Source organism: Cnephaeus nilssonii (genome assembly GCF_951640355.1).
Source record: "Cnephaeus nilssonii genome assembly, chromosome: 19".
NCBI classification, from domain to species: Eukaryota; Metazoa; Chordata; class Mammalia; order Chiroptera; family Vespertilionidae; genus Cnephaeus; species Cnephaeus nilssonii.
In genome coordinates, this window is record NC_137090.1 from 4,061,985 (window position 1) to 4,078,878 (window position 16,894).

Below are 16,894 nucleotides of genomic sequence, written 5' to 3' on the forward strand. Positions count from 1 at the left end.
GAAACCCACAGGAGAGAGGACTCAGCCTTGGATGGGACCCCACAACCAAGATGGGACCTTTGAAGGCATCTGAAGTCGTAGAAGAGTTGGGGGCCCACAGGGTCAGAGCTCCCCTTGGGGCCTGCAGCTACATGTTGGGGGTCATAACACCTCTGTGGTCACCACCAAGGCCCGAGAGGTTGAAAAGGTCTGGCCTTCAGCCCAGGAATCTTGTTCTTGACTACAAGGAAGTGACACATGGCAGAGGGTGGGGACACCCATCAAGGAGGAAATGTCCCAGCGTGGCTCTGCTGTGCGGAGACATGAGTGGCCGTCAGAGGAGCAGCCGTGTGCTCTGAGAAGGGGCAGCACCCTCACTGAGGCCACGGGCCTGTCCTGTCATTGGGGCTGAGAGCAGAAGCCCAGGGCGCCACGAGCCGGGGTCTGCAGCAGCCTGTGCAGCTCCTGACCCTAAGCTTCCTGCACCCTGACCATCCAGCATCGGACTCAAAACTGGGCTGCACACGGAAGCAGAGAGGCCTAGAAAAGCGGAAGTGGGCCCAGGCCAATCGAACCCTCAGCAAGGAGGCTTGACCGTGTCCGCACGTAGGGCCTGGCGCTGCTGCAGGCTGGGTCTGTGCGGAGAAATGACCCCGAGGAGGGGGGCCACATGGCTGCTTCCAGCTCTGTTCCTTCTCCAGGTCCCAGGTGAGCGGGGCTGGGATGTGCGGGGAGCTGGGTCCCAAGTGGGAATGAGAAGGACTGGGAGGGGGAGTGGAGGGGGAGGAGCAGCCCAGCAGGAGGGAGGGAGGACATGGGGGAGGGGAAGGAGAGGCAGAGAAGTTTCTGGGAGCGGCCAGCACCTGCCTCAGCAACAACCACAAGGATTCAGTGCACAAAGCAGGTGAGTCTCAACCACTGAGCTGACAGAGCTGCGCTGGGAGGCAGGGCCTGTGCTCACCACCTCATTGTCATAACCAGGGATGTGGGCCTGTTTGGGGGTTCAGTGGTTAGAGCGTCGGCCCAACGCAGGTTTGATTCTGGGTCAAAGGCATGTACCTGGGCTCATGCATGTCTCTTTCACATCAATGTTTCTCTTTCTTCCTCTGCCTCCCTACCTCCCTTCCACTCTCTCTAAAAAGCAATGGGAAAATATCCTTAAGTGATTTTAAAAAATCAGACATGTGGTCTTGGTGCATTAAATACTCTTATACACACACATACCCATGTGCACGCACACACACACATACACACACGTGCACACATACATATGCACACATATATACATATGCACAACTCCATTTCACACCCACACACACATGCACACACTCTGCTTCTCACGCACACACACACACACTCCGTTTCACACCCACACACACATGCACACACTTCGCTTCACACACACACACACACACACACATGTGCACACACTCCGTTTTTCCCATGTGGCCCTTCTTGTCTCCACGGACACCCTCTCCCTGTGTCACCACTGGGAGGAGGGAGCTATGGCCCCTCGTCCCCTCGCCTGGTCTGAGGGAAGGCATGGCCTCCAGACCCTGAGGGCTCTTGAGGGACCTGCACCCCAGGGCGCCCCTGGCCCATCTGGAAAGAACTCGGGACTGGGCTGTGTCTTCCAGGCTGTTGGTCTCTGAGCGGCCCCAGGCGCGTGACGGGCACCGTGGGGGGATCGCTGAGTGTGCAGTGTCGGTACGAGGAGGAGTTCAAGGAAAATAACAAATACTGGTGCAGAGAGCCATGTGTGGCATTGCTGAGGACGAAGATTGTGGAGACCACAGAGTCAGAGAGAGAAGTGAGGCGCGGCCGCGTGTCCATCAGGGACCATCCAGCAAACCTCACCTTCACAGTGACCTTGGAGAGCCTCACAGAGGGCGATGAAGGCAGATACAGATGTGGGATCGATAGACCATGGACAGAAGGCATTATAGACCTCACCTTCCAGGTTGTGGTGTCTGTGTCCCCAGGTGAGCTGCACACACACTCCCCTTGCCCCAGTTTCAGCTGCCTGATCTGTACCTGGTCACCTGCTGGTCAGGGCAGACATGGAATTAAAGAGTTGGGTGAAGTTGGGGGTCAGTGATCAGTACACAGCGTGTGTGGGTGTTGTGTTATCTGGACACACGTGTACTCTACACACACACACACACACACACACACACACACACGCACACACATGCACACACACAGTCTATTCCAGACCCCTTTGGGGCCCAGGCCCTGACGCAGTCTCAGGCCTGGATGGCTCCTGAGGCACCAGCCTCACAGCGTGGTTTTGGGGGCCTGCAGCAGCCATGAGACAGGCCCAGAGGTGCCCCAGGTCCCTGAGTGGAGCCCCTGTGATGTTTTGGGGGGCCACGCTTCCCTTCAGGCTGACCCTGTCCCTCCCCGTTTTTCTCTGATGCCTTGTGGCCACAGGAGGGATCCCAGAGACACCCCTGAAAATACCTCCCTCAGGAAAGGAGAGGAAGGATGATCACGTGGCTCTCAGGTGCTATGGCCCCCCCCTCCTTGCCTGCTCTCAGAACAATTCTCTGCAACAGGTCACTGCGCTTGTCTCCCAAGCGCTGAGTGAAGGTCACCCACCTAAGCCCACAGCTCTGCCTGCTGCTCCTGCCAACCTTGGCTTTGGCTCCTTACTTCCTCCTTGTAGTTCTGGGTTTCCCACTCTCACAGGGAGGTTCCCTCACTGGCCTTGGTGTCTTCCACCAAGAGTGAGAAACTGGAAATCCCCAGAACCTCTGGCTGGGGAGGGAGAGGGGTTTGTCCCCGTGCCTTTGGGACAGGCCATGTTCTTTGGGGTCCACCTGGTGTGTCTCTCTCTAGATTAGGGGTTAGGTATGTCCCGCCCGAGGGCTGTATAAGGCTCACAAAATCATTGGGTCTGGCCCTGCCAAGGCATTAGGGGTGAGGGAATGAAATGCTTGGCCAATCATAGCAGGCTAATGTTTAAGTTGATGATTTTGTATGGCCCGAGAATGATGTAGTAAATATCCAAATGGCCCTTGGCAGGAAAAAGGTCCCCCACCCCTGCTCTAGGTCTTTCTTTCTGCTCATTTCTTCCCCCAGAGAGGACTGCCCAGTGGGCCAAAGGCCTGGTTGACAGTGTGGGGGACTGGTAGCTTAGAAACAGCTGGAAGCCCAAGATCAGGAGGCCAGCACATGGGCGAGGCCCTCCTCTGGGTGCAGACTTTCGTTGTATCCTCAGGGGTGGAGGGGCCTGGCTCATCAGGGCACTAATCCCATGGATGAGGGCTCCACCCTCATGACCCAATCACCTCCAAATGCCTGACCTGCTAATACCACCCCCTGGGCATGGGGCTTTCAACAAAAGAATTTGGAGACATGAGCATTCAGACCATGATGGCATGTCTAAGGGACTGTGGGGTCCCGCCATCCAGTGCAGACTCTGAGGCACGTTTGTTTCCTGGGTCTCACTGGAGCCATCAGCCACGCCTGAGGGCCCTGGCCACCCATCACTCTAGTCGAGGCTGCAGAATAAGTGTCACCCCGCCCCGTGCTGGTGGGACGAGGGTAGAAGGGTGTGGCTGTGTTTGGGGTGAGGCCAGAGCCAGGTGCTCTTCCCACAAACTCTCAGATCCTCTGCTGAGCAGGAAGACTCTGCATCCCTACGTGCCCACTGGCCATGGACTTCCTGGAGAGGGGCCCAGGGAGGGGGCCCAAGTCTGGCCTGCCTATGACCATGGAGGGGATGGCCTGAGTGACCTTGACCTTGTGTCAGAGCCACACAGCTGACAGAGTGGAAGACCCAGGGCCTGACATGTGTTTCTCCCTCAGCCCCCACCCTGAAGATCGTCACAAGCACCCTGGGTCCTCCAAGCACCCTGGGCCCTCCAAGCACCCTGGATCCTCCAAGAACCCTGGGTCCTCCAAGCACCCTGGGCCCTCCAAGCACCCTGGTTCCTCCAAGTACCATGGACCCTCCAAGCACCCTGGGCCCTCCAAGCACCCTGGGTCCTCCAAGCACTCTGGGTCCTCCAAGCACTCTGGGCCCTCCAAGCACCCTGGGCCCTCCAAGCACCCTGGGTCCTCCAAGCACCCTGGATCCTCCAAGCACCATGGTTCCTCCAAGCACCATGGACCCTCCAAGCACCCTGGGCCCTCCAAGCACCCTGGGTCCTCCAAGCACCCTGGGTCCTCCAAGCACCACGGATCCTCCAAGCACCCTGGGTCCTCCAAGCACCCTGGGCCTTTCCTCCTCCCTGCCAACGAACACCGGGCCCAATGTGACCAGCCAGGAGACGCCTGATGCCAGCCAACACCCTCGGTAAGGGGCCCAAATCCCAGGACTTTGACACCTGGTGGATTCTCCTTTAGATGGGGGGGCGGGGTAGTGAAGATGTGACTCACTGTGTATCATCATCACCGTGTCCCCCACAGGTCCCTGCTCAGCAGTGTCCACTTCCTGCTCCTGGTCTTCCTGAAGGTGCCCCTGCTCCTGAGCATGCTCAGTGCTGTCCTGTGGGTGAACTGGCCTCAAGGGAGCTCTGGGGGGAGGCGGAGTCAGCCCTGCTCTGAGAACCAGTGACACTTGCTCCATCGATGCCCCTCCCAAGAGCACAGCCCCGCTGTGGAAGAGAAGGACCTTCTGACCAACCAATCCAGTGTCATTGTCCATGATTCTGTCAGAATAGTCTGTGAACTGATTAGAGAGTTTTTCTTGCAATGTATCCGATACACACAAAAGATTCCTAATAAATGCATACTCATTAAGCCACTCGTGTGCCCACCTTGTAGCTTAAGTAACAAACACCATGAATACTTCTGTAGTCCTAAGCATCTCACCGAGGGAACTAACTCTGAGTTTACATTCATCATCTCCTTATTTTCTTAATGGTTTTGCCACATATATATTAGAGGCCTGGTTCACAAAATTCGTGCACTCAGGGGGGGCGGTCCCTCAGCCCAGCCTGAGCCCTCTTGCAGTCTGAGAGCCTTCAGGGGATGTTCGACTGATGGCTTAGGCCCGTGGGGAGCAGGTGTAAGCCATCAGTTGAACATCCTTAGCACTGCTGCAGAGACGGGAGAAGCTCCCGCCACCTCAGCTGTGCTCGCCAGCCATGAGCCCAGCTTCTGGCTGAGCAGCGCTCCCCCTGTAGGAACGCACTGACCACCAGGGGCAGTTCCTGCATTGAGTGTCTGCCCCCTGGTGGTCAGTGCGCGTCATAGCGACCGGTCATTATGCTGTTCAGTTGATTTGCATATTAGCCTTTTATTATATAGGAGGATATTTAAATATATTTTTATTGATTTTAGAGAGGAATAGAGAGGGAGAGAGAGATAGAAACATCAATGATGAGAGAGAATCACTGATTGGCTGACTCCTGCACACCCCCCTCTGAGGATTGAGCCTGAAACCCAGGCATATGCCCTTGACTGGAATTGAACCCAGAACCCTTCAGTCCACAGGCTGACACTCTATCCACTGAGCCAAACCAGCTAGGGCTAGACATATATTTTTTAACACTCCCCTAGGTCACTTTATTTTTTCCAGCTTTACTTAGATATAACTGACCCATAGCACTGTGTAATTTTAAGTGTACAGTATTTTTATTTAGAACACTGATTGATTGTACATGCAAAATGATGAGCACTATAGGGTGAGCTAACATCTCCGTCACATCACAGAATTGCTCTTTCTTTCTTTCTTTCTTTCTTTCTTTCTTTCTTTCTTTCTTTCTTTCTTTCTTTCTTTCTTTTTTGTGGTGAAAACATTGAAGCTCTGTTCTCTTGGCGACTCTCAGGTGTATAACAGTGTTAGTCGCTCCAGTCCCCCAGCTGCACATCAGATCCCCGGAGCTTAGCTTATAACTGGAAGTCAGTGCCCTTTGACCAGCATCCCCCATTGCTCCTACCCCGCCTGCACTTACACACCTGGCTGTACCCCCTGAACAAGTGCATCTCCAGGATGCCTGCATGCTCACCTCACTCCTGTCTTGGGGGGCGGGGGGGGGGGGGAGCCCGCTGCTGGGAAGAGCCATTTCTGGAGTTGGCATGCGCCCCTGGAGCCGGGGCCCGATGGGCCAGATGCCCCCTCCTTGACCTTCCTGCAGACATGCCTCCCCTGGCCCTCCTCACCCCGCACAGCGCCTGGCTTCCTCTTTCCTACCTAGAGGGGACTCTAGTGTCCTTTGAGTCAGGCTTACTAAGAAGCGACAGTCCTTTTGCTGAATAACGAAAAGCAGGAAATGCTCTACAAAAGGAAGTAAACGCATCAGAGAAACACAAAGGCGGTTTGGACAGGCAGAAGGTGCAAGCGGGGCCCAGGCAGAGCTCCGGGTCCAGCCAGCATCGCGCGCTCGCCGGTGTCGGTCGGTCGGAGGGCTGAGGAGCCGGGGAGCAGGACCATGTGGCTGCCCCCAGCTCTGCTCCTTCTCAGCCTCCCAGGTGAGTGCAGCTGGGGCCTCGGGAACTTAGAACTGCAGGGGCAGGAGGGGGCGCCGAGAGCAGCTGTCCCGGGTACAAGGGGAGGAGGAGGGGGCGTCATGTCTGGGAAAACGAGAGGTGGCTTTGTTAGTGCATTGAGCAAAAGCGCACCGGGGTCCTGCTTCGAGCCAGGCATGTGTCAGACCCTGAGGACGCGAAGGGAAAAGAGACACAGGACTGATCGTTAAAGAGGGGACCCCAGAGGGCTCAGTGGGCGAGGCATACAGACTAACAACCACCGTGGCAGGACAGAGTCAGGCATGATGGAGGTGTGCTCAGGGGACACCGAGGGACACGAGCGCTCACACACGCCTGCACAGTCACACACATAACACGCATCTCCCTCATACGCACCCTCCCACACCAACACTTCTCCCCCAGACGAAGGCCGAGGCCCACCATGGCTGACCTGTGGCTTGGGGACGGGACTGCGAGTTACCTTGGAAAGGGGGTGCCGTTAGGCAAGGATGAAAGAAAAGCCGCCCCCCGAGTTCTCACCTACAGACTGCCACTGGCCTCCGTGGGGCTACTTCTGTGAAATACAGGAGGGGAACGTGGGTGAGGTCAGAACGCCCCAACTTCTGCTAGGACGCTGTCTTATCTGCTTGGTTGCATAAGCCCCGACGCGCCCCCCCTCCCCCCCCCCCAGGCGAAGGCAGGGCTCTGGGTAGAGCGGTGCTAAGTGTCTGCAGGCGGAAACCAAGCCCCCTTCTCCCCATAAGGGAAGTGGGGCCAGACGGCCAGGAGCGGGGACCTGTGCCCCAGAAGTGACTTCAGTGCTTGGGCTGGCAGGACCGCTCGGGGATGTCAGCTGAGACGCCTTGCCCAAGAGTGGCCACGGGACAAGCGGCCGCGCAGTCTCGCACCCCATGCGCCGTGGGCGTCTCCGCGCTGAGCTCCCAGTGGCTGCCTTGGCCTTGGTTTGGGTGTCGTTTGTCACCTGCTACCGGCCCAGCCACGAGCTCAGCCGTTTCTCAATGTTGGGACGAGACTGTTCCCACGAGGATTTCGCACATGGAGCAAATTTTCCCGAGCGACGGACGCAGGAGGGAGTTTCCATCCCAGATTCACGGAAATGAACAATTGAAACGCGCACGGCCGGATGCCTTGAAACCCGCCGGCCCTGTTCCCCGGCGCCCTGCTCCTGGCCGGCGGCTGTCCTGTCCTCTCCCCCTCTCTCCCTCCGGACACACGCGAGAGTTCACGCAGACCTCATGGACCCTCCCACCCATCAGAAGCTGCGTTTATGAGAACTTCCCACGTGTTTGTAAAAACATGAGCCCAATCCTGCTGGGAGTGACTTACATGAGCCCCACCTCCAATTCGCGTCTGGTTCCCACTTTTACTATCACATGAACTCTGCAATCAGCCTCCTTAGATTGGCTGCCCGGTGAGGTGGAAATTATAGTTAATCTTAGAATCAAAACGATTCTGTCCAAGATCTTTTCAAAAACAATCATAAACTGGATTGGTACCTATGCGGATCCTGACCCAGTGCAAGACAGAGGGAGGGACTGGGGGTGGGAAGAGAGAGCGATCCTTGACCTTCTGGACGGAGCATCCCAGCAGGGGAGACAGACAGAGATGATCAAATCCCACCGACCGACCAGCGCTCAGCTTCCTGTAAAGGCCTCGGGCAGAAGCGATTGGGAAGGGGAATAAGACTTTGCAAAGAGGGCGTCGCCAAGGATGACGGGCAGGGGTTAGACAAGGTTTCCAGGGGGAAGAGGGACCGGAGCAATGACCCAGCCGCCTGGGAGGACTCGGCAGAATCCGGGGAAAGCGGGGTGGGTCGTGGGGAAGAGTGGCGCTGGGCAGAGACCTGGGACCCCGGCTGCAGGAAGACGCGTGCCGAGCTCCAGCGTTTGAAATCGTTCTGAGACTGTGGGGAGCGGCTGTGTCCGGGACCCACATCCTTCCTACCCATCTGCCCATCGCTGGCACGGAGGCTGCTTGCTGAAGGGTGTTCACGTGCTGCCAGTGGCAGACGAGGACTAGGGAGGGACGGTTTCGGGGCATGGCTCCGACAGCCATACTGGGGGGAGGTTGGAGGAGGGGAGCAGCAGGAGGGGGAGACCCGCTCCAGGTGCTACCACCAGGATCCACGCACCAGATGAGCACCTGGGTCCCCCACCAGCACCCCCGGGGGAGGGGGTGGGGGTGGGGGGGCTGGAGCTGCTCACACGGGCGCACAAGGACCGGCTCCGAACAGCTCTTCCCAACTCTGTGCCCAGCCCCGGCACTGACCAGCCGCCACAGGAACTGGGAAGTGCTACAAACGGGAGATTTCCCCCACCCCCGGGGGGCTGGCTGTTCAATATTTACCGGCACCCAGTGGTGGTGCTGATTTAAAGAGAGAGGGAGGGAAGCCAGCGGGGGCCCCTGAGACAGAGTATTCAGAGATCAGGCAAGAACGGCATTGCGAGGACCGTTAGGGACGGGTCAGAGGTCAGAGTGAGCACCCCTAGGAGATGAGGCCCAAAGAAGCCAACGGGGAAGCTGGATGGGGGAGAAGGTAGATGCGAGGGGCCAGCTAAGGGGTGGCCGGGAAGGCCGCGGATGCTGGTCCAGGGCCTGGGCATCAGCCTGGAGCCCCCTGAGCCCAGGTCAGGCCTGGCTGGGGGTTGGGGACGGGGGAAGAGGGGCAGTATCTACATCCTGGGATTCTGTTTTCCAGGCTGCTTCTCCATCCAAGGCCCAAAGGTGACGAGAGGCCCGGAGGGGGGCTCGCTGACCGTGGAGTGTCGCTATACGCGAGGGTGGGAGACCAACAGGAAGTGGTGGTGCCGGGGAGCGGACTGGTATGATTGCCAGATCCTCATTCAAACCACGCCACGGCAGCAAACAGTGCAGGGACCCCGGCTGTCCATCAGCGACAACCAGAGAGACCGCGTGATCTCGGTGACCATGAGGGACCTCCGGCGCGATGACCAGGACACCTACTGGTGCGGGATCCGCAGGTTTGGCACGGACCGTGGGGCACCTATTCAAGTGATCGTTGTTGGCCCAGGTGAGAACTCGCTCATCGCTACTCCGAGGCCCTGGTGCTCGGGCTGCCAGAGCGGGGGCGTCTGCCCCTCCTTCCAGGGGCAGCAGGGAAATGGCCGAGTTCCTGAGAACCCGTGCGTAAGAGCAAGCGAGAGGCAGGCAGACGGACAGACAGACGGACGGGGAGGGAAGTGAGAGAAACTCAGGCCGAGTGGCCCACGGACTGTGAGGGCGGAGCCCGGGAAAGGCAGGGGCTGCCGCTGGGTGGAGAGGGGCCCGGAGAGGACCCACCAAGCCGAGCGCCCCCGGGCTGCCCGGGAGGGAAGCGAGATCGGGCGGGGGGTGGGGGGGTGGGGGGGGGACATAACGGGATTGACTGACATGTGAGCGGGGACTGGGCGGGCCGGCGTGTGCCCAGGCGGAGCTTTAGGGAGAACGGCGTTGAGGGGTCTCAGGCACCAGCCTGTGAGGCGACCGTGGCCTCAGCCAGGAGCCACCCACCGTGGCCAAAGGGGAGGCCTCACGGAGCAGAGTTTGCCAGGCCCGGGACTCAAAGGCAGGCACACCGGGGACGCCGGGGCCGGCTGGGCTCGGGAAGCCAAGACCACGCTGCTGGCCGGCAGCGTCTCCCAGGCTCAGAGAGAGGTGTCACTCCCCGTAGCCGCTGTTCACTACTGAACCCAAACGCACCCTCTTATTCACCAGCTTCAGGGTGCTCCCTGCCCTCGTCACCCCTGGAACTGGGAGCCCCATTTCCAGAACCGTCTGTCCCTGAGCCTGCTCAGGCCCTGCTTGAGCAAAAGGCCCAGGGCTTCCCTCCAAAACCAGCAGTCCCCCTGAGAGGGGCCGTGGGGGGGCCGGGAAGAGATGAGCTCTCTCCTCAGAATGAGCCCCAGAGCCTGCGCCCACGCAGCTGTGACTGCTTCTGGCCACACCTGGAAGCCATGAGGCGGTGACTGTGTGTTGGTTCAGCTGGTGCAACAGAGAGGACTGATGCTTCCTGATGGGGGGGGGGGGGAGCAGTGAGGGGGGCCGTGGGGGCTGGCAGGGCGAGGGGGGGCACTGTGAGCCACGCACTAGCCCGGGTCTGTGTCAATGACCCTCGGCCGACTTTGTTGTGTCTAGAAAACCTGCTATCCTGGACGACGGCCAACGGCACAGGGGTGTCCTCTGGCTCCCGCATCCGGTGAGCGGCTTGGGCCCCTTCTCCTGCCCCTACCTGGGGCCTCTCCAGTGGGGTGGCCGAGCCTGGGACCCCACTGCCCCTGGGCGGTCGCCCATCATGGCCCCGGCCCAGCCCTCACCCACCATGGCCCCGGCCCAGCCCTCACCCACCATGGCCCCGGCCCAGCCCTCACCCACCATGGCCCCGGCCCAGCACTCACCAGACCCTGCTGTGGGCTCCTCCGTAAGCATCATCACCCTGGTCATTTGTCAACAAAACGTGACCTGGTGGGGCCACGGGGCGATCAGACAGGAATCTCCACGACCCAAGGCTCAGGCCGCAGAGCAGGAGAGTCCGTGGAAGGAAGCTGGGCCTGGTGCAAAGCAGAACCAAGGAGCTGGGTTGCCTCCGAAGAGCCCTCTAGGTTGAGCCGCTGAGGAGGTTCATGGGGCCTTCAGCGTGGGGCAGCCGGGCCGGGGTCGCAGGCTTGGCTGGGCAGGCAGATACCCCCGCATCAGGGTCCTGGGGGCGACGGGGCCTGGAGGGCCGGCGCTGACCGCTGTCCCCGTGACAGGAACTACTACCTGCTCCTGGTGTTCGTGAAGGTGCCCCTCTTACTCGTCGTGGTCGGCGCCATCCTCTGGCTGAAGGGGCCCCCAAGGGTCCCCGAGGAGCAATGGGAACTGCCCGTCCACACCAACCTGTCCTACGATCTGGCCGGAGACGCCGCCCCTTAGACGGACGGACGGAGGAGAGACATTTTGGGCGCTGGACCCCGTTTCCAGAGGAGACCTGGGCTGGGAGGCACAATTCTGCGAGGATCCCCCAGTTCCCTGCTCGGCACAGCCCAGGGACACAGCTGGATTCCCTCTGACTCGTCAGCGCTGCCTGGAGGGACACACCTGTCCCCACTTCTCTGGGTAGAAAACAGCCGGGCCCGGCCCAGCCCGGCCTTCCAGCCCAGCAGGGTTGGGCTGAGGGTCAGCAGCTGTGGGATGGAGCCCACGTTGGGAGAGTCGTGTCCTCACTGGAGGACCTCGGCACAGAGCTGGGTAGCGAAGAGCAGAGAGAAGCGACAGGAATGTGCCAGAAGGAGAGACAGGGCCAATCCCCGGTTCCGGCTGGTCCTGAGGCCAGCTCAACACCGCTGTGCCCGTGCTTCTGATATAAGTCTAGGGGTTTAACCTTTTCCTTTAGCTAATCAAGTTGGGTTTTGATGGCTCTTTCCATAAGCACACTGACACACATACACACACACACACACACACACACACACACACACACACACACGGACAGGGAGTCTGCGGGGTTCCTGGTCTGGGGCCTGAGAGAGGGATGTCCCTGGGCCTGGGGAGGACACTGCTCCGAGTTCACGGGGCTGAGGAGGGTCGGAGAGCCCAGGGCTGGCCTTCCGTCCTCCTCCCCACCCTCCCCCCGCAGCCCGGCTCTTAGCACAGCTCCTTGGGCCTCCCTGGGCTGCAGCCTCAGAAGCTACCTCCGGCCAGGAGGGCGGCCATAAAGCCGAGGGGACGGGTCTCCGCAGGAAAGCTGTGTAATAAGCTCCATGAAAACCGTCGGAGGGCGCCCGACGCTGCCTCCCAGAAACCACCACCTCGGCTGTGCCACGTGGGTCGCCAGTCCTCACATCGAGGGTGCGTCTCTGCACACGGGAGGAGGAGGAAGTCCCACAGGGGGGTGCCCCCAGACAAACACGGGGTGCTGTTTGGAATCTGCCCCGTTGGCTCTTTCTTTGCCCAGCTTATTGAGGTGTGCTTGACATACAAATTACATGTATGTGAGGCGTAAATGCGATTTTTAAAAAGTGCAAAATATGGTGGTGAAGGCAGGGAGTGGGGGCGGGGTGGGCTAGAAGGAGTCAACGGGAGCAAAAAGGGGGACACGTAATACTTTCAACAATAAATATTTTTTAAAAATAAAACACAAAAAGTGCAAAGTAGGAAGATTTAATACGTGTTACGTCGTGAAATAATACCCACAGTCAGGCCGATACAACCGTCAGTTTGCTCAGTTGTCTTCTTGGCTTGTTTCGTGGGTGAGAAGGTTCAGATGGACCCGCCCAGCTCATCTGAAGTGTCCGCCCCAGGCTGCTGACCACAGCCCCAGCTGGGCATGGGACCCCGAATGTGTTCCTCGCCGACGGGGAGTGTGTGCCCTGACCAGCATGGCCCCGTTTCCCCATGCCCCCAGCCTGTGGTTCCCTGTAGAGCGTTGCCCTTTGAACTCCCACACAGGCATGTCCGCCCTGCCCTTGGCCCTCATAAGTGGGCCCGGTTCCTCGGCCTCCCCTCCAGGGCACAGGAAGATGCAGGGGATCTCCTGGCTCCATCACCGTGGCGTGGCGGGAGCCTTCCTCCCGCTGGGTGCTGCAGTCCCTTCTCTCCCTGCTCCTGTTGCTGACAAACCCTTTCCCACCTACGCCTGGTTAAGGGTCTGAGAACTCCATGGTGCCTGGCCAAAACAACGGTGGGCGTTGCTGGTGCAGGCCTGGGAGCAGGAAGACACAGAAATTCTGCAAGGCGCGGCTGTGGGCCCAGCCTGCCTGTGGTGGTGAGATCCAGTTGACCCTCTGACAGAGATGCCTAATTGAATCTCAGGGCATCACTGCTCACCCATTAGTGATCGCCCACTTAGACAGAGTGGCCAGGATGGCACAGATGCCCTCCGACACCTGACTCTCAAGTTTATGCAGAGATTGGGGGACTTTGGATGTGTCTTCCGGTGTCTCATTTGGTGGTAGGGCCCTCTGATCTCCCACCCACACCACCCAGCATGGGAACCCCTCCCCCCGTAGATGGTATTGCCAGGATAATAGAGAACTGAGGTCTGCTCTCCATCTTGGAGCTACAGACTCTTTCCTCAGCATGGGACCTGTCTCCACCACCCAGCGTATGACATCACTGTTCCAAAGATAAGATGAGCACTGATTAAATTGGCCCTGATACAGCACAGATGGGGAGGGAAGAAATCCAACACTAACATACCCTAATCATCAAACAGGAAAGGCAGGCAGAATCTTCACCTCGAAAACTTGACCACAAAGAGATAGAATGAGCCTCGGAGAGGAGGGAGCTGGGGCCGGGAGTCGGGAATGGGAGTGCGAGGTGGAGAATTGCCACATTCTATGGTTTCTACACCAGAACTTTGCCCGCCATTGGTTTATTACGTTTCCAAGATAAAGCTCATGGTCAAGTTTACCACCACTCTTTCAACCCAGCTCTGAAAGTCTCCTGTCATGATTTCCTCTTTGAACATTTCTGTCACCATTGCCTCTTCTAATCCTTGAAAGTAAGACACCGCTGGAGGAGGTGCGAGAAGGCAGGTGAAAGAGAAACACCAGGAGATCTGGGCTGGAGATGTGGGATTGGGTAGCCAGCATCCTGATCACTATGGTAACCACAAGCCACACTGGCTACTGCGCAACTGCACTGTGGCTGGTCTGCATTGAGGTGTGTGGTAAGTGTCACATGCACACGAGGTTGCCGGGAGCCAATTCCAGCATGTCATACTTACAAGAGTTTTATCAAAAGGTTGATGAAACTTGGGGGCTCACAACAAGGGCTGAGTCACATATGTAATTACCTGTTGGAATTGCTGGAAGGCACTTCCCCCAAACCTGAATAGGATGATTGTCTGCTGCCAGACAGCTCAGGGCATCTTAATCTACATGTTATTACCTCCCTTGTTGGCCAAACACCTGAACAGCTGTAGGCTATTCCCCAATCTGACAATGCTTCTATAAATCCTACCCTTTGAAGTGTATTATCTCCACCTTGCCTTAGGACAAATTGTGTTAATAAAAAGCAAGGGTCCTGAGTCAAGGGAAGATCTTTAGCTCTGACCCCCAATGCCTTTAAAATGATCTTTCATCGTTAGACTCTTATTGAATCTACGCACAACCTTTCTCCAGATTGCTGCACCCTTCTTAATGCTGGGACAAGAACCCAGGTGTTGAAAATTTAAAATATCTCCCATATCATTGGAATAATATTTTGAGTGTATTGGGTTAAATCAAATAGACGACTAAAATTAATTTCACAGGCAGGAGCTGGAGAGGGGCCTTCAGAGGCTGCCCCCCGACCCTGCTCCTTCTCAGCCTCCTGGAGCTGAAGGGCGGGGCGGAGGGGCCTGTCCTGTTCCCGTGTTGAGGGAAATCCAGTAACACACCCCTACGCAAACACATACCAGTGTCTCCTGTGTGCCAGGCACTGAGCTAGGTGCTGGGGATGCAAGAATGAACAAAATGTCACTCCTGTACTCAAAGAGCTCCCACCCACAAACCACCCCCCTCCAGAGACCAGGGCTGTCCAGGGGTGAGGCACCAGATACCAGTCAAGGCTTCACAGAGGGTGTCACATTTCCCCTGGGAAGGACAATAGGGGTCTCCCAGGTGGAGAAGGAAGAGCCCTCTCCCCACCCCCCACCGCCGACCCCCCCGACAGAGGGAGAGCATAAAGACACGAAAGAGCTTGGGGGCACGGATAGGAGCATTTCTCAGGATGTCAGGACGGGGGGTGGGGGAGTGGGGGAGAGACACGATGAGGCCAGAGGACAGGTTTGAGTCATCAGCTAAGAAGACGGAGAACATCTGCGAATAAAATCAGGATGGCTTTTCTAGTCTTCCCTCCCCTGGGTAACTCTCTTGAGTCCTTTAGACTTAAAAATAAACATTTTCAGACTAAAATAAAATTGAAAAAGAACAACCTTGGACTTGCCCCTCATTGGATAAGGCTGGTCCATCGGCACCGTGGGAAAACCCGGGGTTGACCACATGAGTCAGGCCCAATCCTGAACAATGGGAGCAAAGGGCACCAGAGTGGGATCGGGACTTGTGGATTCGGTCCTTGCATTGCTGTGGCCTTCCCTGTGGTTTCCCTGCTCCTGTGGTCCACACGGCCTGCGAACAGTGAGACCCTAGGCCTGAAGGACTTCATTTAAAATGCCTAGAGCGCTCGAGCCCTTGCTGCACGTTTACTGTTGTTGATGATGAGCAGAAGGAGGAAGAGGGAAGCCACGAAGCAGGAACCCTGCTTATCTTGTTGACGTCCCCATGCCCTGGAACTTAGTAGACAGTTTCCAAATAAGAGAATGAGGAAATGACAGAAAGTGGGGTGGCTGCGAGTGGGAGAGTGGGGGCCTACCTCTGCAAATGGAAGTTTAGAAAGACACAGGATATGTTTTCCAGACCCAGCGGGCCAATGTCATGACTTGGCTTTACCTTAAAAAGCCAAAGACACCCACAGGGACCCCTGGCAACCACTGAGACAAGTTTGATTGTCACAGTTGGTGTTTGTTTGGGGGTGGCATCTGCTAGGTAGAGGTCACGGATTCTGCTCAACACCCCACAATGCACAGGACAGCTCTCCACAACAAAGAATGATCTCAGAATGTCAATTACCCAAGATGTCAATAGCTAAAGAAAATCAAACATTGAGTCACCACACGAGCCTGCACTGGTACTTCTAGGGTACCCAAGAGAAATAAAAACGTATGTCTTGCCTGGCTGGCATGGTTCAGTGGTTGAGCATTGACCTATGAGCCAGGAGGTCATGGTTCGATTCCCGATGGAGGCACATGCCCGGGTTGCGGGCTCCATCTCCAGTGTGGGGCATGCAGGAAGCAGCCAATCAATGATTCTCTCTCATCATTGATGCTTCTGTCTTTCTCTCCCTCTTTCTTCCTCTCTTTTCTAAAAATAAAATAAATAAATAAAAACATATTTTTAAAAAATATGTAATAGTGCCAACATTGAGAAATTCTGTTCTGAACAAAGAATGTGATGCCGGAACACAGGAAAGCAGAGAGGCGAGGGGGGCTGCTGGGGGGGCTGCTGCTTCCTCTGACTCCATCCACCTCCAAAGCCCTTGGGGGCTTGGTCCAGACAGCTAACACCAGGCCCCATGGCCCACCCGAGGGGACCGGTACGTCCAAGCATTGGACCCGAACCCCCCTGCTGCTCACGCACATTCTCCTTTACTCTCCCTCGGTGTCACCCCTACATGACCTCACGGAGTTGCTGTGCTAAACCTAAAATTCACCAGAAAGAGAAAAGCAGGAGGTCAGAAAGAGCCAGCCGCACCGTGGACAGCACAGGCAGGTAGGGAAGGGAACTTACATCACGGTTGACAGTAACATTGTGTAACTTGCGCACACCCCTGCTTCCGCAATGCCCATCCCACCGTCCTTCCAGTGGCTCTGGATGGTGGGCAAGACCAGGCTCAAGCTCCCCTCCCGGGCGAAGGCATGCAGCCCAAGGCAGGTGCCGTGTCTATGCAGAGCCTG

At 57.4% G+C, this 16,894-nt stretch overlaps 2 protein-coding genes across 2 annotated transcripts; both read left to right on the forward strand.

Annotated features, from left to right (window-relative positions):
• The first annotated feature begins 330 nt into the window (after positions 1-330).
• Positions 331-4,722, forward strand: LOC307114499 (CMRF35-like molecule 6). The gene is made up of 4 exons (XM_079796997.1): positions 331-687; positions 1,617-1,961; positions 3,793-4,282; positions 4,396-4,722. The coding sequence occupies exons 1-4, from the start codon at positions 627-629 to the stop codon at positions 4,541-4,543; spliced, it is 1,044 nt and encodes a 347-aa protein (XP_079653123.1). The 5' UTR covers positions 331-626; the 3' UTR covers positions 4,544-4,722.
• Positions 4,723-6,277: 1,555 nt separating this feature from the next.
• Positions 6,278-11,563, forward strand: CD300LB (CD300 molecule like family member b). The gene is made up of 4 exons (XM_079796999.1): positions 6,278-6,402; positions 9,119-9,451; positions 10,555-10,615; positions 11,169-11,563. The coding sequence occupies exons 1-4, from the start codon at positions 6,363-6,365 to the stop codon at positions 11,329-11,331; spliced, it is 597 nt and encodes a 198-aa protein (XP_079653125.1). The 5' UTR covers positions 6,278-6,362; the 3' UTR covers positions 11,332-11,563.
• The last annotated feature ends 5,331 nt before the right edge of the window (positions 11,564-16,894 follow it).

Excerpts from the sequence above, each read along its gene's own strand:
- LOC307114499 (XM_079796997.1), top strand. The coding sequence starts at position 627 with ATGACCCCGAGGAGGGGGGCCACATGGCTGCTTCCAGCTCTGTTCCTT. Across the intron at positions 688-1,616 it reads GTTCCTTCTCCAGGTCCCAG|GCTGTTGGTCTCTGAGCGGC; the intron begins GTGAGCGGGGCT and ends TGTGTCTTCCAG. Across the intron at positions 4,283-4,395 it reads GATGCCAGCCAACACCCTCG|GTCCCTGCTCAGCAGTGTCC; the intron begins GTAAGGGGCCCA and ends TGTCCCCCACAG.
- CD300LB (XM_079796999.1), top strand. The coding sequence starts at position 6,363 with ATGTGGCTGCCCCCAGCTCTGCTCCTTCTCAGCCTCCCAG. Across the intron at positions 6,403-9,118 it reads GCTCCTTCTCAGCCTCCCAG|GCTGCTTCTCCATCCAAGGC; the intron begins GTGAGTGCAGCT and ends TCTGTTTTCCAG. Across the intron at positions 9,452-10,554 it reads AGTGATCGTTGTTGGCCCAG|AAAACCTGCTATCCTGGACG; the intron begins GTGAGAACTCGC and ends TGTTGTGTCTAG.